This window comes from Uloborus diversus, chromosome 4 (genome assembly GCF_026930045.1).
Source record: "Uloborus diversus isolate 005 chromosome 4, Udiv.v.3.1, whole genome shotgun sequence".
Taxonomy (NCBI): domain Eukaryota; kingdom Metazoa; phylum Arthropoda; class Arachnida; order Araneae; family Uloboridae; genus Uloborus; species Uloborus diversus.
Window position 1 is genome coordinate 39,598,111 of NC_072734.1, and position 25,725 is coordinate 39,623,835.

The window sequence follows — 25,725 nt, forward strand, 5'->3', positions numbered from 1 at the left end:
CAATATTCATGTGAATTATTCATAGATTCCTAAAATTTTCTTTGAAATACTTGTTCTAGAGATTTTAAGCTTTCTACAACCATAAAGTTATCATGAATATTGTTTGTAAAATTTATGATAGAAATTAATATATTTATTACGGACGTAACATGTCTTATATGCTAATTGCACAAAGCAAATAAAAGCTTATACAGTGGAGCACTGTTTTGAATTGTTATGAAGACCCGAATATCATACTTCCGACTTGGAAAAAAAATTATTATTTAACTTTTTTAAAAAAAGCAATGCAATATTCTGAAAATACACTTTTTAAGCTTTACAATGATATATAATATAGCAACATAAGTACAATATGAAATTTTGACCTACCATGGGCGCCCATATGCAAAATTATAAGGGGGGGGCTCAGATATTTTAACTATGGTTTAGCAGGATATTTTCCCCATGGAAGCAGATTTCAGGACAGATTAGAGCCATTAAAATATGACATTTTTAATAACTTATTCATTAATGGCTGGAGAACAAATTGTTTTTTATGTTTTTGCAAAGAAAAAAGTACTAAAAGCAAGGAAGATCTAATTTCTAAGTGGGGGCTCTAGCCCTCCCCTTGCCCCCCTATATGGGCGCCCTTGTGACCTAATGGTTTCACTTTTCATGGAATTGCCCCAAAGTGAAATAGTTAAGATAACTTACTATTTTTAAAATGAACAAAATTTGTTCTAAAAATTACAGTATATAAAGAAAGAATAATGTATTTTGTAATGAAACTTGCATTGAAGCATTATTTTTATTTTAGGCAAAAAATTTGTACAGCCAAAAAAAGTTAGAAATTTGTCACTTCTTTTTTTTCCTACGGCAAAGTGAAAAATGAGATATTTTTCTACTGAAATATTTTCTATTCGAGTATTTAACATATTTTTGATCAAAGAAAAAAATGAATGAATAAATATAAAAGGTTGGCATGATTTAAATCAGTCGATTTTTTTGAAGAAATCATTGATTTTAATCATTTTTTAGTTTGGACATAATTTTTAAAAATTGAAAAAGTGTTGGATAAGAATCATCATCATCATCATCATAGTTGGCTCGTCAGCCCAGGGTGGGCCAAGGCCTTCCTTTGGAGAATCTTCCAAGACGTCCTACTTTTTGCCTGGGTTTTCCAATTTTTAACTTTGAGAATATCGAAGTCAGATTCAACAGAATCCAACCATCTCATTTTTGGTCGTCCCCTTCCTCGAATTGTCACAGGTTCAAGGCCGTATCCAGAGGGGGGGCCTGACGGGCCCGGGCCCCCCCCCGAAACCCGCAATGTTTTGTACCGTAAAACAGAAGAAGCTTTTATTTTTCTTTTTTTTAAATTCCTATTGTCAGAAAAGGAAAATAACAATTTTTTTTTAATTCTTAATTTTGCTACTATTCAAAATTTATAATATTTTGAAGAAATACAGAAAAAGCAGTTCTTGTTCTCATTAGCTGCAAGGCAAACTTGAAATTTAGACCTTTAATTAGGACTTCCTGCTCTCTTTGCCACTTCAATTCAGGGCAGTCCAGGGTCAAGGCAGGCCCTTTGTCAGTTCGGTAGACTTTTCAAGTCTACTTCTGTGCACTTCCTCCTCCAGACGCGTGCACAGAAATTTTGGGGCTGTCACAAATGCTTTTTTTTGGGCCCCCTCCATATTGTTTACCCATATTTTCAACCCTAGGTTTAAAAATATTGGGCCCCATTTAAGCTCGGGCCCGGGCCAACAGGTGTCCCTTCTCCCCTCTGTGCACGACCCTGCCCTCCTCCCCCTAAAACTCTTATAAAACATACACTGTACTGATTTCGAGCCGGGGACTCCCCAAAGGCTGGGCCCCTAGTTTCCGATTAGGCGAGTATCTTGTTACCAAGATGTGACAAATTCAGCTCCTTGATACATCCTGAGTAAAAAATGCAAAAATCACGATTCTCGCGTTTCTGTAGCATAATTTTCAAGATCATTTTTGTGACTGATATGTTTCTTGTCTTGCATTTATTAAATGCCGAATTCAGTATCATGGAAGTTCTTTTGTTATTGCTTGTTTTTTTTCCCTTACTTCTACTGCATACTGTTAATACCTTAAAGTATGAGAAAAAAATAACACTTACTCTACTCTCTTTCATTTTCTGCACCACTTGTGATTGAAAAAAAAAGTTTGTTTTGAGAAATATTTCGTTGCATTTATTTTTTATTTAAAACGGGTGTGTCTTACAAAGTTATAATCGTTTTGTAAGACTGTGCAATCAACTTCTGAAAAGTGTAAATAAAAAGCTTCAAATAATTTCAACTGTTCGAGAGTCTTTGAAAATTATTTAAGTTTTTGAAATTCCTTGAAAAGTTCTTCAATTTTGTATTTTATCAAGAAAATAAAGTATGAATTGTCCAAAAGACCAGAATATTACTCTTCCGTTCTTATTTTCTGAATGTCTACACCATTTCTTTTAAACTGTTTTGTACATTTTTCATACTGTAGGGCAGTTAATGGAAAAAAAATAGGGGGTAGGGGGAGTGATCAAAAATAAACTTCACTAAAAGCCAATATGAGCAGATGGCGGGGTGCTTCGCTTTTCTCCTCTCCCGTTTTTCCTTTCTGTCCATTAAGTTCCATGATTTGTCGAGCAAGCAATTTTTATTTTGTGTGATCTTGATTTGCAAAAGAATGTATAACTTTTAAAAGACTTTGTTTGTCTATTTTTTTTAAATATTTTTGCTGTCTCAATTACCTAATATAAGGCCTCAAAATACAGAATTTTCTACGTCCGACTTAAAGGGACACTCTCCTGTTATCCTTATCACTACAAGGTGAATAAGAAAAATAATAAGAAATTAAAATAACAACGGTCCAATCATTAAAAATCGAGACAAAAAGTCTTCTATGTTAACATTTTTATGCGTTTGGTGTGTCTATATATACTATTTGTGTGTGTGTGTGTGTGTGTGTTAGGGCAATGTGCTAATCCGGGCCCCTCCCGAAAAAAATTTCTGGATACGGCCTTGCACAGGTTTTGCAGCAAAAACATTTTTTACTGGGTTTTCTTCGTTCATTCGAGAGACATGGGCTGCCCAGTTCATTCTCCTAATTTTTATGCTTTTTATTATGTCAGGTTCTCTAAACAATCTGTAAATTTCAAAATTGAATCGTCGTCTCCAGGCACCGTTCTCATTGATGCCTCCAAAAATGCTTCTTAAAACCTTTCTCTCAAAAATTAATATCTTGTGCTCTCCGGTATTAGTCAATCGATAAGAATCAAATAAGGTAAATACCACGAAAGATACAAACAAGCAATTCATGCATGCCATTGTGCAGGAGTTTTATTAAGCCCCTCTGTCTTGAATCAAAATGAAATTTCAATTAGTGTGGATGAAATAATCAAGGTTTGGAATTTATTAACGAAATGTGTCCAAGCCTTGTCAGCATTGTAGCCAATTTCCAAACAAGAAGTGGCCCATTTCTAAAATCAGCATCGACTGATAAAAATGCAACAGATACAATGGCCGATTATGACTGGTAAGTTCACTTTATGCAATGGAAGATAGCCTAGAAAGAGCATCACAGAACCAGAAATCCAGTTTATACGCCAAACAACAATAGCTGTAGCTTCATCTGCTGGAATAAAAAGACAGTTTTCATCTTTTGGTTTTGTTTATTCTAGCTTTCGTAACAATTTAGGGACGGACAAAGCATCAAAACAAACAACAAAACAACTAAATCCCCAGAATTCATTTTCTTGTTGTATGAATTGTGATTATTTTTCCTTTTAATAAAAGTTCACATTAAATATTTAATTTGTCCTTTAAAATTTCCTTTTATTTATATTTGAATAATCCAATAACAAAAGAGGGGAAAAAGTAGAATGCCTTGTGTAGATTTTATCTATTTTAAGTAGAATATTCCATAAATTAAGTTTATTTCTTATAACTAACTTTTCCACGGATTTTCAAAAAAAGTGTTAATATAATGAAAAAAAATCAAATAAATATTTTATGTATTTGATTTTTCCCGATTTAAGTAAAAAAAATCAGTTTTTTTTTTTTTTCAAAAAAAGAAAATCATGATTTTTTTTAAGCCCTGTATATGAGAAAAAAAAAAAATGAAGAGGTAATAATGAAAGTGTGAATGGATACAAAACTAAAGAATTATTAAATGAAGAAATGTAAATAAGAAGTGTAAATGAAATCTCTACATAGTATAAAATGTCTCCAAAAAAGGCGTCTGTGTGAACGTGCAAAGCTCGAGAACTACTCGTCCGATTTCGCTGAAATTTTCACAGTATTTTTCCTTTAGCTCTGCAAAGGTTTGCAGACCAGTTCGAAAAAAGAAAAAAAAAACGATGAGTAATTCTTTTTTTTAATTCTAGTTTAGATCCAATTTTCACATAAATTCCCGAATATGGGGGTGAAAAATTACTTGCACATATATTAATCAGGATTGAGTTTTGGACTGTCCAAAACTGGTTCAGGACAGGACAGGTGGTTTTTACCGTCCAAAAGTGTCCGAAACTGTCCAAAACTATGCTAAAGCTAAAGGGGTGTGGTCTAATCAATTTGTATTTACTACAATATTTGTAATGCATAAATATAAATATTAATGAGGTTTAATTGATGAGTATTTGATAATACTTTTCTCCAAAATGTTCATTTAAAAAATATTTTACTTAAAATAAAATGCCAATAACTCTATCACATAAAAACTTCCTTTTGTAATAGTTGGTACAGTCATGAAAGGAAATTCACATTGCTACCAAGACAACTAATTTCAGTTACATTTATAACTCAAAGGAATGTTATCAAATTGTACAATATTTTTTAAAAAGTTTCATTTTTTTAATGGTTTTTGCAAATAAATTTTGCGTGATGTTTTAATGAAAATTATTTTTTAAATCGTAGATTAAAGAACAAGAAATTAATGATTAAACACGACTTATATTTTGAAACTTGTGCTATTCTGTTTTTAGTTCATATTTTTAATATAATACATTCTGTATTTACAAAAAATTGTCATTTATTGCATTTAAGTCAATTATTGCACTATATTTTGACTACTTTCTTTCGACACATGCATAAATGTCGAAAAATCTGGTTTATGGAAACAAAAATAATTAATTTCTACGTAACTAGATTAAAATCTGCTGTATATATATATATATATATATATATATATATATATATATATATATATGCTTGAATGTTCACTTTAAATAAATATATTAAATAGTCAAAAAAAAAAAAACATAATTTTGACACATTTTGTTCTGTTTTTGATATTTTCTCACAAAATATGGTTTTTCAAAAAATAGTTTGGGACACTTTTGGACGCAAAGGTTTTGAACCAGATGGTAAAAACCTTGCCAACCCTGCTTTCATTTGCACACATGCACAAGCATAAGTAAATTTGGTTACCATTATAAAATAATAATAATAATAATAATAACAATAAAAAATTAATAAATTAAACTCATGCATACAAGTTTAAATTTTAATCAAGAATTCAATTTCTATAACTAGATTAAAATCAGAGGCATAAATAAGTTGATGTTCACATTGGATAAATGTTCAATATAAAACATTATTTGAATATACATTTTATTCTGTTTTTGATGTTTTCTCACACAATACAATTTCTCTAAAAATATAGTTTTGGACACAAGGGTTTTGGACAGGACGGTAAAAACCAGGGTTTTTTACCGTGGTTTTTACCATAGTGTCCAAAACCTTGCCAACCCTGATATTAATACTATTACATATCTTTCGAAAGGGTAGAATTCTATGCAATTTGTTTCAATGGTCTAACTTAATTGCGGTGGGAGTCATTTGCGTTTTTATCTCGAATTTTTCTAGGCTTAGTTGAAATTAGGCACTACTTCCTTCATTAAATATATCAATAAAAAGTGAAGGAACTCCCACAGTTTTCTTTTTGACACTATTGGAAAAAGCGACATATTTTACTCCAGATCTATCTCGACCTATGGTCGCAAAACTAAGCTTCTATTTCCAAAGGAAAAAAAATTACAAGACTTTTTAAATCAATTTCAAAAAATCTCATCTCCATTCAAGTTGTTAACCATTTTATTTTTGCGTTTCCATGGTTACGCTCATTGCTGCCCACACGGGGGGGGGTCCAGAAGTTTTTTTTTCTCTTTAAAACATGAAATTTACGATTTTTGGAAGGAAAACAATATTTAAACTTATTTAACAAGAAATACATGTATGAATAATATCTTTTTGACGTACTCATTCTCAAATTTATCAGCCATGTCTCTTTTTCAATGAAGGGATCATCAAAGACGGGATGGAGTCAGTATCTGTTGCAAATTAGGATCAGACGATTTGAATTCTTTTAAATTTATTATAAACTATCTGCGTCACCCGACTTTGCAAGATCTAACCTCGAAAATAAAAGTTTTGTCAAGTGATATGTGTTTAACAATCAGGCTTGAACAAAAAAAAGAATCTGTAAAATTTCCCGACAGATTGCGGAAAAATAACCAGAAAGGAAAAATTTTGAATCCCCAAATTACAGGCAAACCTCAAAACAAAAGCAAGAATTTTATTTGTTTACAGTCGAGAAAAAAAATGGCAACAGATCTTTCTTCTCAATGATTTTATTGACGTTAATTAAAACTGAGGTCGTCAGTAGACGATAAATTTCCGATTTGATATTGACGTTCCTTTACTTAAAAATGTGTACAACTTTTCTCCTGTTGACTTTACAGCTTTGTTGATGGTCTTGAAATCCAAGGGAAGTAAATCCACTTCACGGGTATTTTTGCGGGCTTTCGAATCAGACTAAAATTAAACCGATCGAATAATTATTTCGGGTAGAAAGAGCCTTTTAATGCCATTAAAGGACCTAAAACTAAAATTCGAACGGTTCAGTTCTTTTGCCGCTTGAAAATCGATCTACGTTCCTTCTCGGGTGCCCACGTATATGTCAAATTTGGTCGAGATCCGATATAAACTGGATTTGTTTAGGGAACATGCACATATATTATATTTGTTTTATTTATATAGACTTTCTGGAAGCAGCTCAGTTCTGTATGAGGAAGACGTGTAACAGTGATGAGAGGGAGGTCAAAAATGGCTGAAATAAAAAGTTTTTTGTTTTTTTTTCCTCCTGTTATTTATTTATTGTTTGTAAGAATTTTGACCCCTATGCTCTAGCTTTTCATGGATTCATTTGCACCAAAACAATCGTTCAAAACATATTTTGAAGTTTTCGAACAGTATATTTTTTAGCTCTTATCACTTGAAAATTAATATATTTTCTTCATAAATGGGGTCGTTTCCAAAATTTTAAAAGAATTTTTTTCTAAAAAAAAGCAAGCTTAAAAACATAGGAACTGACCATTTTTTAAATAATTTGTTTTAGTTTAATATTTAAAAAAAAATACTTAAATCGGTGCGCTTTTATTGTTTACGCTTCTGCCGATGACATCACAAATGATGAAATGCCATTCAGTGTTGCCATTCGCGGAGCAAAATATTTAATTCGCATCTTTATTCACGTGTATTGGCAACGACATGGTTGCTAGCAAGCGTAAGGCGCAATATTCGATTCGCTTCTTTATTATCATAACGTGGAAACGCATTGAAGATGTGCCTAAGTGCATCATTTGTGTCGTCATCAAGACCACGCCTTGTTTGAAAAATCGGACGTTTTAAAAAATTAATTTTAAAAAAACTGTTGGGAAAATAAAAGTATTTTCTGGGTCCTTTTTTTTTTTTTTTTTGTTACTTTATCAATTTCAGTGACTAAAAGTAGTACTTTTGACTGAAGGAAACTACCCCTTTAGCGCAGTAGGCAAGCGCGTCAGTCTCATGATCCCTCCACATGTGGAATCTGAAGGTCGTGAGTTCGATCCTCACCCGGGGCAATGTATTTTTATCACGCTTTTGATAAGCTACCGCATGTTGATCTATTTAGCAAATTAGCTGATATAGGAATAGGAGGGAAAATTTTCATATGAGTAAAAAACTGGCTGACCGGAAGGAAACAAAGGGCAGTTGTAAGGGGAAATTATTCTAAATGGAGTTGAGGTTTTAAGCGGGGTTCCTCAGGGACTAGTGTTAGGGACGGTTTTGTTCATTATTTTTATGAACGATATTCATAAAAACATTTCTGGGAACATGAATTGTTTTGCTGATGATGTCAAAGTTATGGGGACTGTAGAAAATGAAGAACAAGAAAATCAGCTGCAAGAGGATATGGATCATATTACGGAGTGGGCTGATAAATGGGGTATGGCTGTTAATGTTGGAAATGTCAAGTGCTACATTTAGGGCATGGAAATAAGTGTGCAAGTTATTATTTGCAAGGTTCAGTCATTAGTCAGACAGAAAAAGTTACTGATATGGGCGTCTTAATGAATCAGGATTTCAAGTTTAGTCAACAGTGCAGCATAGCTAGTAACAAAGCCAATAAGATGCTTGGGTTTATCAATAAATCTATTTCAAACAAATTTAAGGAAGTTCTTTTGCCCTTATATGGAAGTTTGGTAAGACCTCATTTGAAGTATGCTGTTCAGTTTTGGTCTCCTTATCTTAAGAAATACATTAATGTATTGGAAAGAGTTCAAAGGTGGGCTACAAGGCTAAATAAATGGACTTTCTCATTTAGACTACTCCAGGCTTAGAATGCTAAAAATGTACAGTCTTGAGCAAAGCAGAAACCGAGGGGACATGATTCAGTTGTTTAAATTTATTAAAATGAACGGGCTAAAATTACGGGGCTAAAGTTAAGCACTGAAAACAGGACTAAGGGTCATTCTTTTAAGTTATTTAAGTCTCGGGATAATATGGATATTAGGAAAAATTATTATTTTAGCAGGGTAGTAGTGGAACCTTGGAACAGCTTACCGGAGGAGGTGGTAATGAGCAAGGGAGTAGCTAGTTTTAAGAGGGCCATTGATTTCCACTGGGGATTGTAAATTGACTAGGACCAGCCTAACTGGGGCTGGGCCCAGAGCCTGTTGCTGGTCGTCACTTTTGTATTTGTATTTAAGTTACTGTAGAATTTTTCATTTCACTTTATTCTCGTTTTTTTTCCACCATTTTTAAATTGACTATTGCTTCATTTTATCATTAGCTGATTTTTATAAAACATTCAATGACGTTAGGTTCCACTGTTGGAAGTAGAACAGTTTATTCTCAAAGAATTTTAGTTATTTTTCTTAAACCATTTTTATTTTCTTCTGTATCCGATACGTAAATCTTATTCGCAGCTCCAACAAACTATAGAGGGCACTGAAGCCACCGTCTAATGGCGGATGAAAAAGGTAAAACAAACCAAAGAGACCTCCCGAATCTCTTCTCTATCTAACATTATCACACATAGTTTAAAACTGCGTTTTTAGAACTACTATTTTGAAAACGTTTCGGAAGAGAATTCCCGAACCCGCCCACCCTCCCTTACATAACAGAAGAGTATCTACTTATTTGCTTATTATCAGTTAGTTATACTACTAGTTGCTTTTTTTGATATTACAATTTTGAAAAAATTCCGAGGAGAGACCACCAAATCGTACCGATCGAAGCCACCGAACCTTCCCAATTAATGTTTATAACTGTGTTTTTATAACTACAATTTCAAAATGTTTCCGGGGGAGAAACCCCCGGACCCCCCAATCTGATTGAATATTATGCTTCTGACAAGGTTCAACTTGCAGAAAGGTGATTACACTCTCTGTATTTTTTCATACGTTTGGGAAAAAAATAAACCTCTCAACTTTTTTTCTCAAGAGCTTTTTTTTTTTGGAGGTGAGACGTGTCAACAATCCAACAGAAATACACCGCCAGCTCAGTCATTTCGAGCCGAGGACTGCAGTTTCGTGCTTATTAGCACTCATCAGCCCGGCATAGGAAAGTGACTGAGCTGGAGATGGAAAACCTCTTAAGGAAGCCCAAGAGTGCCAAACAAACTGGTAGCTAATACAGAATTAGCGCAGACCAGACGAGTGACCGAAACAATGGTTCGGTTCAACTCGAGGATTGCAGGCAAAGGCCTTGCCTGGGCAAGGCATGGTGTATTCAGTAAATTAATGCCCAATAGCCAGGGCAAAAGCAGAAATACATGAAATACACCGCCAGCTCAGTCATTTCCAGCCGAGGATTGCAGTTATCGTGCTTATTAGCACCCATCAGCCCGGCATAGGAAAGTTACCAGGGGCGCCGACTTGGAAAAATTATTGAGGGGGCTGGGCCAGTCATCACTGGGGGTTTATGGGGTTATGTAATCCCACGGAGGTTACCCCCCCCCCCCAAAAAATAAAGGTCGATTTTTGTGCCTTGAATATTCCAATTTACATATTTTCTGGTGTGTATAATTTAAACAAACAAACAGTATGCGACATGGCGTTTTCAAAGTAAAACAATGCAAAATTTGGTATACAAATTTTTCTGGTTCAACTAGATCATGCCACTTGTCTTAGTAAGAGACATTTTTTTTTGTTCTATTTTATGGGGAGTCATGCAGCGCCGTAGCTAGGCATGGAAAAGGTAGGGCGCTTGACTTGCATTGAAGAACACTCCCAAAGACTCCGACTTAAAAAATATTGGGGGGGGGGGGGGCATGCCGCAGGAAATTTTCTAAATCTGAGATGAAAAATGGTGAGTTTTAAAGTTTTGTTAAAGCATTTTAAAGTCATATAATTAACATTAGAACCCCGAAAAGTCGACAAGCCCGACACATATTTTTTGGCTTTTGAAAAAGGAAAAAATAAATACGAACACACAGTATTTTTGTGAAAAGGTAATTTAGTTTACGCATGCTTTTTAAGACCAGTTGTTTTTTCATTAGTGATATCGGCTAACATATTCAAGCGTAAACGCAGTCTCTCAATGTCTAGGTCATTTTTGAAAAACTCAGTTGATTTTTACTTTCTTCTATATCTAATATATAGAAGAAAGTATTGGATTCGTGCAAATTTTCGAATTTCGAATTTTGACGGATTCGAACGTTTTGAGGTGTGCTGAGTCCATTTCGACCATTTTTGGAAAATGTCTGTCTGTCTGTATGTGTGTGTGTATGTGTGTGTGTATGTGTGTCACGTCTGTGTGTGACCAGTTTTTTGTGGCCGCTCTACAACAAAAACTACCGCATGAAATCGAACGAAATTTGGTACACATATGTGCCCCTATGTGAACTTGTGCCCATTAGTTTTTGGCGCGAATTCCTCCAAGGGGGGTGGAGCAATGGGACGTTTTTCGAGTTACGCGTGCTTGCTATTACTCAGGAAGTAACTGGCGGAATCAAACAAAATTTGGTCCATATGTTGGTATTAACAGGAACAGGTGCTGATTCAATTTTGGTGTCAATAACGCAAACGGGGGTTGAGCTATGGAACGTTTTTTGTCGTCAATTGTGACTGCTGTATCTCAAGAAATAATGAACGGAATGAAAGAAAAATTTATCGGCAAGTAGCCCTTAGTGGGTATAAGAACTGATTTTATTTTTGTGTCAACAGCTAAAAAGGGGGTAGCGCAATCACCCGTTCTTTTTTTTCCATTTTGAGTGTCCTATCTCAAGAAGTAATGCTACGTTCTGGTTGAAATTTGGAATATATGTGAATCCATGTGTAAACAGGCTTTGGTTCAATTTTGACGCCGATCGCTCCAAGAGGTGTTGATTTTTTTTTTTTTTTTTTTTTTGTGAATAAAAATATTTTTATTAATGCAACAATAAGAAAGATAAATCGTAATAGATTGTCGTCTGCGTATTTCTCGTGATTTTAATTGTATGGAAATGATAGGAAATATTATCTCAATGATTTAAAATTTTTAACTGTTGCCATCTTATGTTTGTTAACAAATAAAATATTTGTAATTAATTCAAGCAAGGCTTTTAAAAAAACTTTCAATTTTCGCTCTTTGCTTTGCTTTTGCAATAATTCAGACATTGGGATAGTCGTCAAGTTTTTGCATGTGTAATTTTGTTTTTGTTGGGAATATTGCTTCCTCGTCAAGCATGGGGAGGGATCAGAAAAAAAAAAAAGAAAAATATAGAAGAAAGTTTCGTGATGGCCACAACATACTAGTTCAAAATGTTTCACCTCTGTTTAATAAAAGCAAGCATTCTTGTTCAACTGCAATAACCTGTGTGAGTCCAGTTGATGCAAATGGCCCAATAATGCAAAATTGCACCATTTTACAAACCTCAATGTATATTGCCTTGTAGTACAGTCGAGTCGCGACTTTCGCGAGGGATGCATTCCAAGACCCTTCGCGTAAGTCGAAATTTCGCGTTGTGGAAAAGGGTATGTGTAAATTTTTTTATAAACGTACCCAATTATTTTCGACACTTGCAAACACCCCCTCACATTGTTAAAAACCATCTCTTAACTCTAACTGTACATTCCTGTTTCTTATATAAAGAACTAAATGTTACTTGTTTTTAAAAATACCGTTTTATTCAACATAAAATACTGCTACGATGTACAAAATCAATGATCAATGGGAAAGAAAAGAAAAATAAACCGGTATACGGTAGGCACAGTATATACTAAGAAAAAGCAAAATGCATCTTTAGTTGTACTGAACAGTCGATCCATCAATGATATTTGTACACAATACAGGAGCAGTTTCCATTTTCATAAATTTTTGCATTTTACTAAGACACTACTCGGTGAATTTTTACGGATTTCCTTTTCTTGACTTGTGATTGTATGTATGGAAGATTCACTCATACCTAATTCTCGTACTACCTTCAACGCATTTTTTAGTTGAGCGTCAGCTTTTCAAGAAGCTCTAGCTTTTCTTTAATTGTCAGAAACTTTCTCCTTTTATCTTCACAAACTTTAAATGAAACAGCACTCTTAGGTGTCATTATATTTCATTAAAACTTTCGCATTTAAAATGAAAAACGAACTTCCACTCTCAGCGATGCTAAGGATAAAGATCCATTCATGAAAAAAAAAATTTAGTAGCCAATAACAAAATCGATACGAACAAACCACGATTCCCTTCCGAGAATTTTCGTGTTGCGGGTGTGGAATTCGCGTTAGGTCTGAATACTGGAGAAAAAATCGCGTTGTAGCCATTTTGCGAAAGTAGCGGAAGTCGAAGTAGAAGGAAGTGTGCGGTGAGCTGCCTTCGTTATTTTCACTTCTTTGGTATACGTCGATTCCGAGGAAGGGAAGGATTATCATTTTGTGAAGGTTTTCTTTTAAACACAATTCCTAAAAGTATTCAAAACTATCACGCCTCCCATTTTATATACAAATCAAACTCTCATATATTTTTCCGGATCAGCAACACTTAGGTGAGCGCGCCGCAGCGCTGCCCACCGGCAACAGACTTGACCCGTAATTCGCGCACTGGGACATTTTTACAGTACTCGCAGCACTGTTACACTATCATTATTCACACCACTCGTTTTCAGTTACCCTGCTTACACAACCGTAATAATTACTTATTTTAACTCATTACTGAATGTATTTTACAAGGTAAACTATCTTCAAACAAGGAAAATAAAAGATAAATTTATGAGTTTAAAAAGCATAATGTAACTAATAATTTTCCTGTTTTATTGGGGGGGCTCTGCCCCCTCAAAAATATTTTTGAGGGGGCTCGGGCCCCCTCATGCCCCATGGAGTCGGCGCCACTGAAAGTTACTGAGCTGGAGACCTCTTAAGGAAGCCAAGAGTGCCAAACAAACTGGTAGCTAATACAGAATGTAAGACTTTTGTGTCTCACTACCAGATTAAAATTACTTTTGTACAATACTTTCTGTTTTTTTTTCAAAAACTTTCAAAAGTCTTTCTTGATAGCATATCAGTACAACTCCTTGCATTTTATCTGAAAGGGCGGCAAGTGACACTCATGGGGTCAATGTTTTTTACACTGTAGAAGTTAACTCAGGAGGAAGAAAACAATGAAGTTTTTCAATTTTCGTTATAAGAAAGAGTTAATACTGGGGCAATTCCACGGGGGGTGTCGGACGTAAGAATTGCACGAAATTCACTTCAAAAGATCAACACCTTTAATGGTTAGCAATTTTGACATAGATTAAAATATTTTTTTAAATACTTACTGATGTATGTAGAATTGTTGAGCATAAAAAGAATTTCTGATACAAAATTTTATTTTAAGAAAAAACATATTTAACTCATGGTGTCGGACGTATGAGCTGAATCTGAAAAATGAGACTAGCAAAACTAAAATCCAAGATTCAGGTCAATGGCTTAATCTGCAACAATGTAACTACTTTTATGTCAAAGAGCAATGATGAAATATTAATTACTCATAAATATTTTTTTAATTTTAGAGGTATTAAATGCAAAAATAGGGACTTTGGTATTGGTGTCGGACGTAAAAACTTTGTGTCGGACGTAATATGTACAAAATTACCATGGTGTTGGACGTAACCAAAAGTTTAAAACCTTTTTAAATTACTTTTAACTTTGCTTTAAACCTTGAGTAATATGCTAATGACAATAAATGAGATGTTTAGATAATTACAACATTAAATATCAAATATATTTCGTAAATGTTAATTATCACCCACTTCTAATTGGTATAGGTGGAAAAAAATTCTTAAAAAATATTTTTTTTTGTACAGAAGATTTTATCTTCCTCTTTTTGCCGTTTAAAGTGCCCTTCTGTCCTATATATCACAGATATTTGAATCATTTAACAGGGGAATGCATCCTGTGTAATGTACAAACTCATAGTTAACCGCAATCCACTTATGTACTTTAAGTTGTGCAACAAATTCCATATCTTCAAATTCATCCAATGCATCACTGTCATATAATTATTCTTTAAATAGAACAACCATCCTAAGTATTTGAGGAAGAAGTGTCTGAGTAATTTTATTCAATAAAATTGCTCTGACTCAGTGCATGCAGTGCTCAAGGATTTTCTCAAATATTGGTGCAATGTTTCTGAATTATGTATTGTCTCTTCTGATGATATGTGTACTTAAAGTACACTGCTGATTAATGAAGGAGCCACAGATGCATAATTCTGGTGACCTACCGCTCAACACTATTCCAGCTTTTCCAGTACAATGAACCTTTGGTTGCAGTGGTGGTCTGATTTGGTTGAGCCCCCCCCCCCCCCTGTCATTTTACTTCCAGCTTTTACATTACGCCACATTTTTTTTTTTATCTTACCCACTATGCTGTCTACAACTCCTTTCCCAGGGAACACTGCAAAGAAATTCCGAGTTAATTTTGCGTTGAATTTCTGCTCAAATAAATGTAAATTTTGTTAATAGGGATCTTTGCTTAAATTGTAAGCTGGGTCTATTTGAGAAAACTTTACATTTTTAGTGCTTGGTCACTTGGTTTTTAAGATATTCTAAAAGGTAACTTACAAAATAATTCCCAGCGAGTTTAGTATAAAACAAAGAATCAAAAATTATTGCAAACGTTTGAGAGAATTCTTTGAAAATCCACACAAGGGATATGAAGATCGGGGCTTGGGCATGGCATGCGCCCAGTTTGCCAGATAGGATTTTGTTCTGCTGTAAAATTGCTGCATTTTGAGATGCTTAAAATAAAGAAAAAACTATTTCTTATAAGTTCAGTGCTTCTAGAAAAAAAAAATTAAGTGACAAATTGGACAAGTTATGATTAATCAATTACCAGTTTCGTAGTTTAAAAAAATGTTTTTAAGTAATAGTACTATTAATAAAGACATTTAATGACTAAAGTATAAAGAAACAATGTTATTACTGTCCTCTATCCCTTCTATTTTGAATCAGAGAAATTCTATAATCAGAACGAGGTAATAATTTTAAAAATCTTGGTGTCGGACGTAATTAATTTTTTACGTCCGACACCATAAAATAACAAAAAACTATTTATTTGAATTTTGTTCGGATTGCACATTTTCAATAGTAACTGATGTTCTAATTTGCTGGTAAAATGTTTTGTAAAATAATCCATCCTATTTTATACAGCACAAACTTTTAGGCAATTTAGTGTCGGACGTAATTTTATCAAAGTGCCTGTTATAAATAAGCTTTTAAAGACAAAAATATTTTATATTGGTCTTATTTTTTATGCTACATTTGTTCTAAAGTGTTGTGTCAGGCATTTGAGTCAGTTACAATGTGAAAAATATTGCAAGTATAGTTTGAAATACCAATTCCAACAAGATATCAAAAAATCCATCATGGTAGCATGTCAAAAATACCTCTGTTCATAGGCTTGTAATTCTTATAAACATCAACTTTTGTGGTAATTTTTATTATTTTCATATAATTCAACTTATAAGCTTCAAAATGATACCTAATTTGTGAGAAAAAAAGGATTTTGAAAAATTGGTCATCAGTTCCCCATTTCCGTGGAATTGCCCACTGGATTTTAAGAGAGTTTGTTGAAAACCTCTTAGTGAAAGAAAAACTTTTTTTTTAAACTTCAAGAAAATGGTGACAAGAGTAAGTAAGGGAGGGGGAGGTGAACAATGGTACACAAAACAAATTAATTGCTTATCACAGGGGTGGCATTATATATTGCAGAGTTTACTTTAATTTCTCATTCATTACAAGAGTTCTCTATTTCAAAAGAAGTGAAAGGGATTTCTGTTTTCTCGCTTTTGAGAGTATAAAATCTATCCGGCAATTTTGGATCACTTGGTTAGTCTATTCCTTATAAAAGGAAAGCGAATTTCATTTTTCAACATTTGATTTGGTCCCTCAATTTGGCCAAGCATAGTCTAAAATTGTGTTTTATCTTATTCAGTTTCAAATGATTTGCAGTTGAGTCCCACCTTCACTACTCTGTTGTCTAACATCGCGACAGAGAGTTTCAAAATGTTTTTAGGGGGAGAGCTCTGGAATCTTTCATCTCTTTCCTGATATCACAGAAGATAGCTTAGAAATACGGTTTTAGACCTCAATGTTAAAAATTTTCTTGGGAGAACCCCGAACACTGTCTTTTCCTCTAACGTAGCAAACACAGCCGAAAAGTACATTTTTAGGACTTTAATTCTGAAAACTTTCCTGAAGAAAACTCCTACCTTTTCTTCTAAAGTCTCACCATAAAGCCGAAAATTACGTTTTTAAAACTTTGATACTTCAATATCAATTTTTGAAAACTGCATTTAAACCATGACTATGCTTTATCTCATAACGTGATCAAAGATAGCTTAAAATACGCTTTAAGGACTTCAGTTTCGGAATTTTTCCGAGAAAGATACCTTAATCACCCCCCCCCCCCCTCCACTCATCTAACGTCTCCAACGATTAAAACTACGTTTTGGAAGCTTCAATTTTGAAAATTTTCGAGGACGAAAGCCGAACTCTTCAGAACTTTTCCAAGCGTACCCAAAGATAGCCCAAAATTTCGCTTATGTAAATTTGTGCAGGTGGGAGAGCTCGCTAATTCATTCTTCTCAAATATATAGCCTTCAATGAATTTCAGCTTGAAGAAAGATTTTAGGAGGAAAACCTCCATCTGCCTCCTTTTGCTCTCAATCTTATTTATATCAAACAAAGCCTAAAATCGGGCGTCAATTACGGAAATTTTCCATGAGAGAGCCGGCTGGCTTCATAACATTTTTGGAGCCATTAGGTGTTAGGGAACCCTTTTAATATCATCCAAGATATCCTAGAATTGCGTTTTTGAGACTTTGGTGCTGAACAATTTTCAAAAAAAAAAAAAGAAGAAGCCGAACCTTTCATACTCCAGTATATTACCAAAAACATCCTTAAAATTAATTGCAATTTAGAAAATATTTCAATAAGAAACCTCAGTGTCCCTACTTCCTCTAAAGCTTACAACTGCCTCAGAATACACATGCAATTACGTTGCCAAAGATAGCCTAAAATTGCATATTTCAGAGATGAAACTTTTCATATTGAGTGTCCGACCATTACCGATTTTCTTAAGCTCTCCAGAAAGTAGCCAAAGCTGCATTTCATTTCAGAACATTTCCTTGCGGTGCCCACCGACCATATAACGTCAACAAAGAAACACTAAAAGAGACTTGAGTTTAAAAAAAATCGGAAGCAAACCCAACCCGCCCTTTCAGCTCACTTTACCAAAAACTGCCTAAAGTTCGATTTTTAACGTAAATTTAGCAATTTTCTCGAAGTGTGGACCCCCCCCCCCTCTTTTCTTTTTTTTTTCTTTTGTAAGTATGTAGATTTTTTTTTTTTTCCTTTAATTAAATTTCTTGTTGTAATTTAAACGCCTTTGACAGTTTAATGTATTAGCTGTTGCACAACGAAAGGGCGGCAAACTGAGGAACCGCCCCGGGCGGCAAACACTGTAGCTACGCCACTGCAAACGCACGAGAAAGTTAGAAAACCATTTAAAGAATCAATACGAATGCAAACCAAGTTAAAAACAGAAACTTTCTCACCGGTACCCAGAAAAGCAAGAATAACTTCAATTGGATGGAACAGAACAAACCAAAGTATTGTATCATTCAAAAAATGATCAAACCTGCCAGATCTTAATTTTTGTGAATTTGTTCATATTTTGGGGAATCGTTTTAATTTTGTCAACGATTCTTGATTACCTTTTTCGTTTTTATTGTATTCCCATTCAATTAACTATTTTCATTTTAAGATGCACTGTGTTTCTTCCAATTTTCTTATGAACTTGCATGCAGGGACGTGCACAGAAATGTTGGGGACCGTCAAAAATTACTTTTAAGGCTCTTCTTTATATTGTTTACCCTACGTCTCTTTCTGCATATGTTCACATATTTTAAAAATCACGGGAGAATAGGTGCCCCCCCCCCCCCCGTTCACACCGCTGCTTGCATGGTTTTTAAGGGATGTCGATTTTCTGTATACGCGTAATGTTAAATTGATAAACTTTGTGTACCCTTTTCTCAAAAAGTTTTAATAATAGAAACTTACAATCCTCAGTGTTTTTACGGGAAATATAATAGTTCACTAAAGTAACATTTTAAGGCATTTTTGTTTATTTCATAATGTTACTAAACTGTCACTTATATTCACTTTTTTACTGAAAAAAGGCTGTTTTTATCCATATGAACAACATTTTATATATAAAAAAAAACGAGTCCTAAGCAGACATTTCACTTCAGTGTAGATAGGAATATTTAAATAAAATGTAAAAATATCAGAGCAACATGTAAAATTGTTTTCTAGAAAAAGGAACATAAATTTAAATTTTTTGTCGTTTTGAGAAAATCGCGTTTGAAATGCTGTTGAATCAGCTAATCTCATAACTGATTTTTTCATTCTATTATTTAACGTAGAAACATGAATTCGGTGCCTTTTGAAATTTCTTGATTTTAATATTTTAACTGTATAAAAACTGAAAATTGATGTTTTTTAAAATATTTTGTTAAGAACTTTTTTAAAAAAGGTTTTAGGGTACCAATTCGCTGTCTCAATTGCTCTATTTATTACTTCTTTTTATTCTTTGTATTCTTAAAAATATTTTTCATTAATTTTCTATGATTTTTTTAAATTTTTATTTTATGAATCTTCTATTCTCTGCAATTCACTTCATAAGTCTCCGCGTTTGCTTTGTTTTACCAGTAATCGCATTTCTTTGATCGTTTCTTTGCTGTCTAATAGTAGTTATTCTTGCTTTATCGCTAGAGGCATCTGGATGTACTTGACTGGCATCTTGATAGTACTTGACTGGCATTCATATTTATTTAGTTGTTTATTTATTTTAAACAGAGTTACACCTTACCATGGTGAGGAACAATCCAAACTCTGGATTCATCCTGATGACGTCCCCATCGCTGAAAATAAAGCTCTCTTTGCGCTCCTTTTTGCATGTGAGGATAATAGATATTTGCTGGGCGGCCACCGATAGCACGGGCAATTCTATCCGGTTGAATTCGTCGAAACAACCCCAAGATCCAGATTGCGCTAATCCTGAAAATAAATTAATTAGATAAAACTTTCATGGTTGAAATAAATGAAGCTTAAGTCCCTAATCTACGGCCAGTGGAAAGCTTAAAAACTGGAAAGAAGAAAAAAAAACAGATATATTTCCTTTCTAGTATTTTTTAAAAGAATGATAAACCCAGAAAAACTCAAAAATTACCTCTTAGAGCTTAGTTAAACTAAAAAAAGGGGTTGTATGCCGGCGGGGGGGGGGCAATGCTTTTTAGACAATCCGAAGAGAAATTGCTAAATTATTCACTCGTCTCGCATCCAAAAATTTACAATGGCGGTCGAGCAAAAAAAAAGATTGTAGACCCCCGCCGTAAAGCATCTCAAAACACGGATTTTCGTGGCAAAAATAAATAAATTCACAAATAAAAATAATTATAGATAGATAGATAAGATAAGATTTATTAACAAAATACATATACATAACAGTAAGCAAAATAAAATAAAGTTAAAACTTACAAATTATAAAACATAAATTACAAACGTCATAACAAAATATTAAGAAAATCTTGACTATAGTTCAACATGAGTTAGTAGTAAATTCAACACTAAAGAGCGTCAAAGGTTATTTAATTGGTTTAGTATGGAGTACAAACACAAATATGTATTAAAAAGTAATATTTACAAATTAATTTTACACAAGTAATAAATATTTCACACAGAACAATAATTCGACTGTTTGACTCCGAAAAAAAAAACACAATAACTCGCATTGAAACATTCAATAGTATAAAAAATACAATACAAAATCCCCCAGGGTTGGCAAGTCAGTATATTTTATCAGCTAAAAGTTAATTATTGACAGAATGTCGTTATTTTGTATATATTCATTGAACCCTTGTTTATATTTTTTGAAGTTCTTCTCATTCCTAACATCTTCCGTTAGTTCATTAAACAGCTGCGGTGCCCAGTAAAAGAATTGTACTTTATCTTTTTACTCTTTCTATTATGTATTGAATTATATAAATAAAAAATATAGAAGATTTTTTTTTTTAGAAATTCTTTTCTTTCGTGTTGAATTACCTTTGTAGATTCGGCCGAGTCCTTTGTAGTCCATTTGATCAGAGCAATTGAAGACAACGACGTATTTGCCAAGGGTTTTACCCATGTCTTTCACAGTTTCTGTTTTACCGGTTCCCGCAGGTCCAGTTGGAGCTCCACCCATGTGCATGTGAAGTGCTTGAGCCAACGTGATGTAACATCTACGTCAATATAGTGAGAAAAAGAAAGGAAATCCTTAATAAAATAATTGTTATTCAAATGCAACATTTCTAAATAATATTTTTTAAAACTAGTTAAATTTGTTTTGTCGAACACTTAAGAGCAAATTTAATGGGCGATGATATGGAAATTCTAATATTCGGTTAACAGGTGGAAATGGATACATCTATTATTTTTCAGGGATGCCACCAGCTTTCGCAGATGTGAGTTAGCCTCTAAATTAAGCCGAGTCACTTAGAAATGAGTGAAGCCCGCGAATCAAAACTTTTACTTTTCCCCATCAGGCAGATCGACTCGTCTTAACCGGACGTTTGCCAACTCCACAGCAATCGTGGGCAGACAGTACCTTTGAATGCTTTTTCAATTCTTATGATACGTAATTTTTAAATGAACCGCACTATGGCTGCTAACTCCAGTTGGGGAGCTAAATTTTCTTTTGCTACCAGTTTGTTGGCACTCTCAGCTTCAATGAGATGACAACTGGCTCCAGCTCGGTTATTCACTATTCCAGACGACTGATTCTATAACAAGGACTAACGTGCAGTCTCTGGATGTAACAACCGGACTGCCGCTATATTGCATATGGATTGTAGTATTTGTAGGTATATTTTATTTGTATAAAGGTATTGGTAAAATTTGGAATTTCATTATTATCTGAAAGTCAATTTTAATTTGAAGTAAATTAGTTTTTAGGTCAAGGACTTCCGATTTGATTGGATATTTTCTTACCTGTCGGTGAGTGGAGTGATAACTAATCGCTCGGAACAACCAAGAAACTCATTCTGGTATATAAACTTAACGTCCGTGATGGCAATGACCGTCTGATCATCATCGGCTTCAAAGTAGAATCGAAACTGCCGCATCCAGTCAAAATCTTTAGCAGATTTCACTCCATAGCGGCACTAAGAGGAAAAGGAAGTAAGTATTTGGTATCGATCAAACATTATGGTATGCAAAAAATACAAATGTGGCACACAAGAAAGGTATTCGACCAGACGTTTTGCTTCAATAACTGAAAGAAAGAAACAATGAATTTATTAACAAACACTTCTCCAAGTCTGTGTTTAGTAATGCAAAAACCTGCCAAAGGCGAAGAAATATCTTTACTATCACACAAATTGGCATAGTTTAGTTGTTCTCGTGACATTGCAACCAATTTTTATTTTAAAGGTGAAAAAACTACAGTGGACGCCGGTTGATTGAATCAGTGGTTAATTGAATCAACCTCTTTAACGAATCAATTTGTCATAAACAGAACAAAATCCAGCTTTATTAAACTAGCCGCTTTATTGAATCAGCTGCTTTATGGAATCAATACTGTTTAGATCAAACGCGATCCATATAAGCGGCGGTCACTGTAACAATTATTCAGTATCGTTCTGCTAAGAGAAGGTTTTTTTCCTTTGGAAACTCTCAACTTAATAATTATTTCAAATAACAAGTTCTTTAAGTACAAACAAAAACAGAAGAAATTAATGCCCATTCATTGTTTTTTTGGAAGAACTTATGCGTGTAAACAGTGACAAAAAGAAATGGGGGTTTTTTGGGGGCGAGGGGGGGAGAGTGACATTCTGTCTAAGCAAAACTAAGAAGGTCTTTTAGCATTTCCTGTGATCGGTTGAAACATTAAAAATACAGAATTTGAAATATTTTACTGAGAGAATATTCAGTATGAGTATAGTATGTGATCGGTGTTTTTTTTTTTTTTTTTTTTGCAATTCGTGAAGTCTCACCATTAAACGGTATTAGATATTAAATTGGATAACTATCGTGTTATGGAAATACGTTAGTGAATATTTCGATAATGCTTCGTGAATCACAAAACATTCTGCGTCATATACAATTCAGTTTCAATCTGCAGAACATTTCTCAGGCTTTTAGTGTCATTCGTTTTCCCATTTCTATCCCTCTGTAATAAATGCAGACAAATATATGCCGCTTATTGCATATAAATCACGTGGCTTGTATCTTTCAGCTGATCAATGTCATTCATTTTCCAATATGCTCTCTTCACAAACCCATTGTCGATAAAGGTACACGAAAGTTCAAATATCTTCAATATTTGACAAAAAAGGCTTAAAACCAAAGTGTTGTCACCCCTCTCCCTTCCTCTCTCCGTTCTTTTTTTTTTTTACTTTTCAATTGTACATATTTTTAGATAGTTGAAAATGGATATTTTAGTTCTGTCAGTGAAACTGAAATCATTACGTTTCTTATAACGAGGGTGTATTTCAAGGGCGCCCATATGCAAAGTTTTAAAGGGGGGGGGGGGGGGGTACTCAGATATTTTCCCTGTGGTTTAAAAGGACATTTTCCCCATAGAAACCTATTTCAGTACAGATTAGAGCTATTAAAATTTGACATTTTTAATAACTTATTCATTAATTGCTGGAGAAAAAATGTTTTTACATTTTTGCAAAGAAAAAAGTACTAAAAGCAAGGAAGCTCTAATTTCAAAGGGGGGGGGGGCTTGAGCCCCTACTTGCCCCCCCCCTCCCCCATATGAGCACCCTTGGTGTATTTTACATTCGGAAAATATTGAATTGTTTATCGTTTTTCCTTCTCTTTTTTTCCTTTGTATATTTTGTCTTTCTTTCTTTCTTTCCTTCTTTCTTTCTTACATTTTTTTTTGCTAAAAGGTAGCATGAAAAGGACTCTTATATGGATTTTTTTTCTTTTGCTCTATGTTATTCGATATACTTGTTCTTTTGTACATTTCACCATATTTTACAAACGGAAAATGAAGGAATTCCTACTCTAGTTTTACCACTAACAAGGGAAGTGTCAGAATAAAAACTTGTCAAAAACACATAAAAGTCTGCTGCCTTCCTAAATTCCGTGAGAATGGATTTTTTTTTTTAAATTCGCGAAACACAACGTTTAATCAATGCTGACTCTTCTATGACCAACAAACAATTTAAACTTAAAATAAATAAAATAAACGAAGTAAATAAAATTATTTTTTAAAAAAGAATTGATTATGAAACTCAGAACCAACATTTCAGTCAATCAAGTGAAAGTTAAACATAAATGAAATCATTTTCCAAACGTTAAACACGAATTTCTTGTAAACAATTGAACAGATGAGCGATAAACAAGTGAAACCAATACAAAAACACGATTTTGTTTTTATTATTCATTGAAGGTCTCGATTAGTCAAATAAACTTTCGTGAAGAAATTATCATCACCAATGAATGCAGAAGCTAAACTTGGTTTGACATTAATTTGTAATGTGTATCTGCACTTTTGCGAAACGTAGCCTTCGACCTAAATGAGATTCCACGGAAAAACACAAAATTAAATATTCTACGTATTTGATTTGTTTATTCTTGAGTAGCGCTCTTTTGTTTTATTTTTTGCAATGTAACTCGCATTTACTTTTAGAGTGATTTTATTATTTTTGTTTATATCACTTTATTGCCTGATTACATTGTTTGCTCTAGTTTTTAAATTTGTTGTACATAATTTTTTTATGTTTTTTATTTTTTCAATTTGGAGGTTGGTCTGGTTTAAACGCTGTGCCTCGCAGAAAGAAAAAAAAAAAAAAGAGAGACCGTAACAGCTTTGCTCAATGTCTTCGATTTGGTTAAATGTGAAATTTTAGTGTGTTTTTACGTATTCTAATTCTGACAATTACCTTGTCCGATAAAATGTGTCACAAGAGTGACACTTTCATTCAGCCTAGCTCAAAAATCTGATAAAGCTGATAATAAAGTGCAAAGTACTATTTACAACTTACCTTTGAATTGCGTCATTAAAAACTTCCTTTACATCACCGCACTATCATCAAAAGTTTGACATCGTAATTAGTTTAAAACGTATACAAATTGTAGGAAAGACTTTCGTACCTAGGGCCGCCTTTTTATCTTCGCATAAAAACAGAGGTAGGGACTTAAATTGTGATTTTATGCACATTTTATTATACATTAATCAGTATTTCATAAAGATAAGTATTAATATTGGAAAAACCAAATTCTGGGTACTCTAAAGTCAAAAAATTACAAATGCCCTAGGTAAAAGTGCCACTGCACCAAGAACCATTACCCGAAAATGGTTTCAAACAATAATGAATGGAAAACGTCCACATATGGATACTATAAAAGTGACAATATCAGCAAATCACATTGATTTATCATGGAGTAACTACTTAAATTACGCTGCAATAAATTATTAGTGATTTTTAAGCATTTTCATAAATTATCGATCATCATAACCATCAAAAAACTGATTTTAAAAATCAGCTTTGTATTAATTGTCGTTTTGAAAGTTTTGAGAAAGCTTTTTCATTTAAATAATAACATAAGGATGTGTCTACTTGCAGTTACGATGCAACTATGTGGCCCTTGGCACAACACTATAGTAGATGATTGAATGGAAAATGTTTTCTAATGGAAAATTCGTATGGAAGTAAATGTTTCATGCCTCATTTATTACCTTCTTACATGTTTTGGGAGAAATGAAGGGTTAACTCTTCGCACCTTCATAGTTAAGCCAGATTGGTTTGACACACTGCTAATTTAAAATTATTGTGAAAAAATTAGAGATTAAAACAACCGCAACCCTGGACTGGTATCTGTAATACATCGGAGCAGTATCGAAGCATTAGTTTAGAGTAAAATTCTATAACGATGGGGGGCGCACACCGGTTT

General features: G+C 33.7%; 1 protein-coding gene across 1 annotated transcript in view; it reads right to left on the reverse strand.

Annotated features, from left to right (window-relative positions):
* Positions 1 to 25,725, reverse strand: part of LOC129220057 (dynein axonemal heavy chain 5-like) — a 274,414-nt gene that overhangs the window by 155,353 nt on the left and 93,336 nt on the right. The window contains exons 27-29 of the mRNA XM_054854398.1: positions 21,805 to 21,977; positions 20,878 to 21,056; positions 19,646 to 19,833 (exon numbers count right to left, since the gene is read on the reverse strand). Of these exons, the coding sequence (XP_054710373.1) occupies positions 19,646 to 19,833; positions 20,878 to 21,056; positions 21,805 to 21,977 (540 nt within the window). The remainder of the gene's footprint in view (positions 1 to 19,645; positions 19,834 to 20,877; positions 21,057 to 21,804; positions 21,978 to 25,725) is intronic.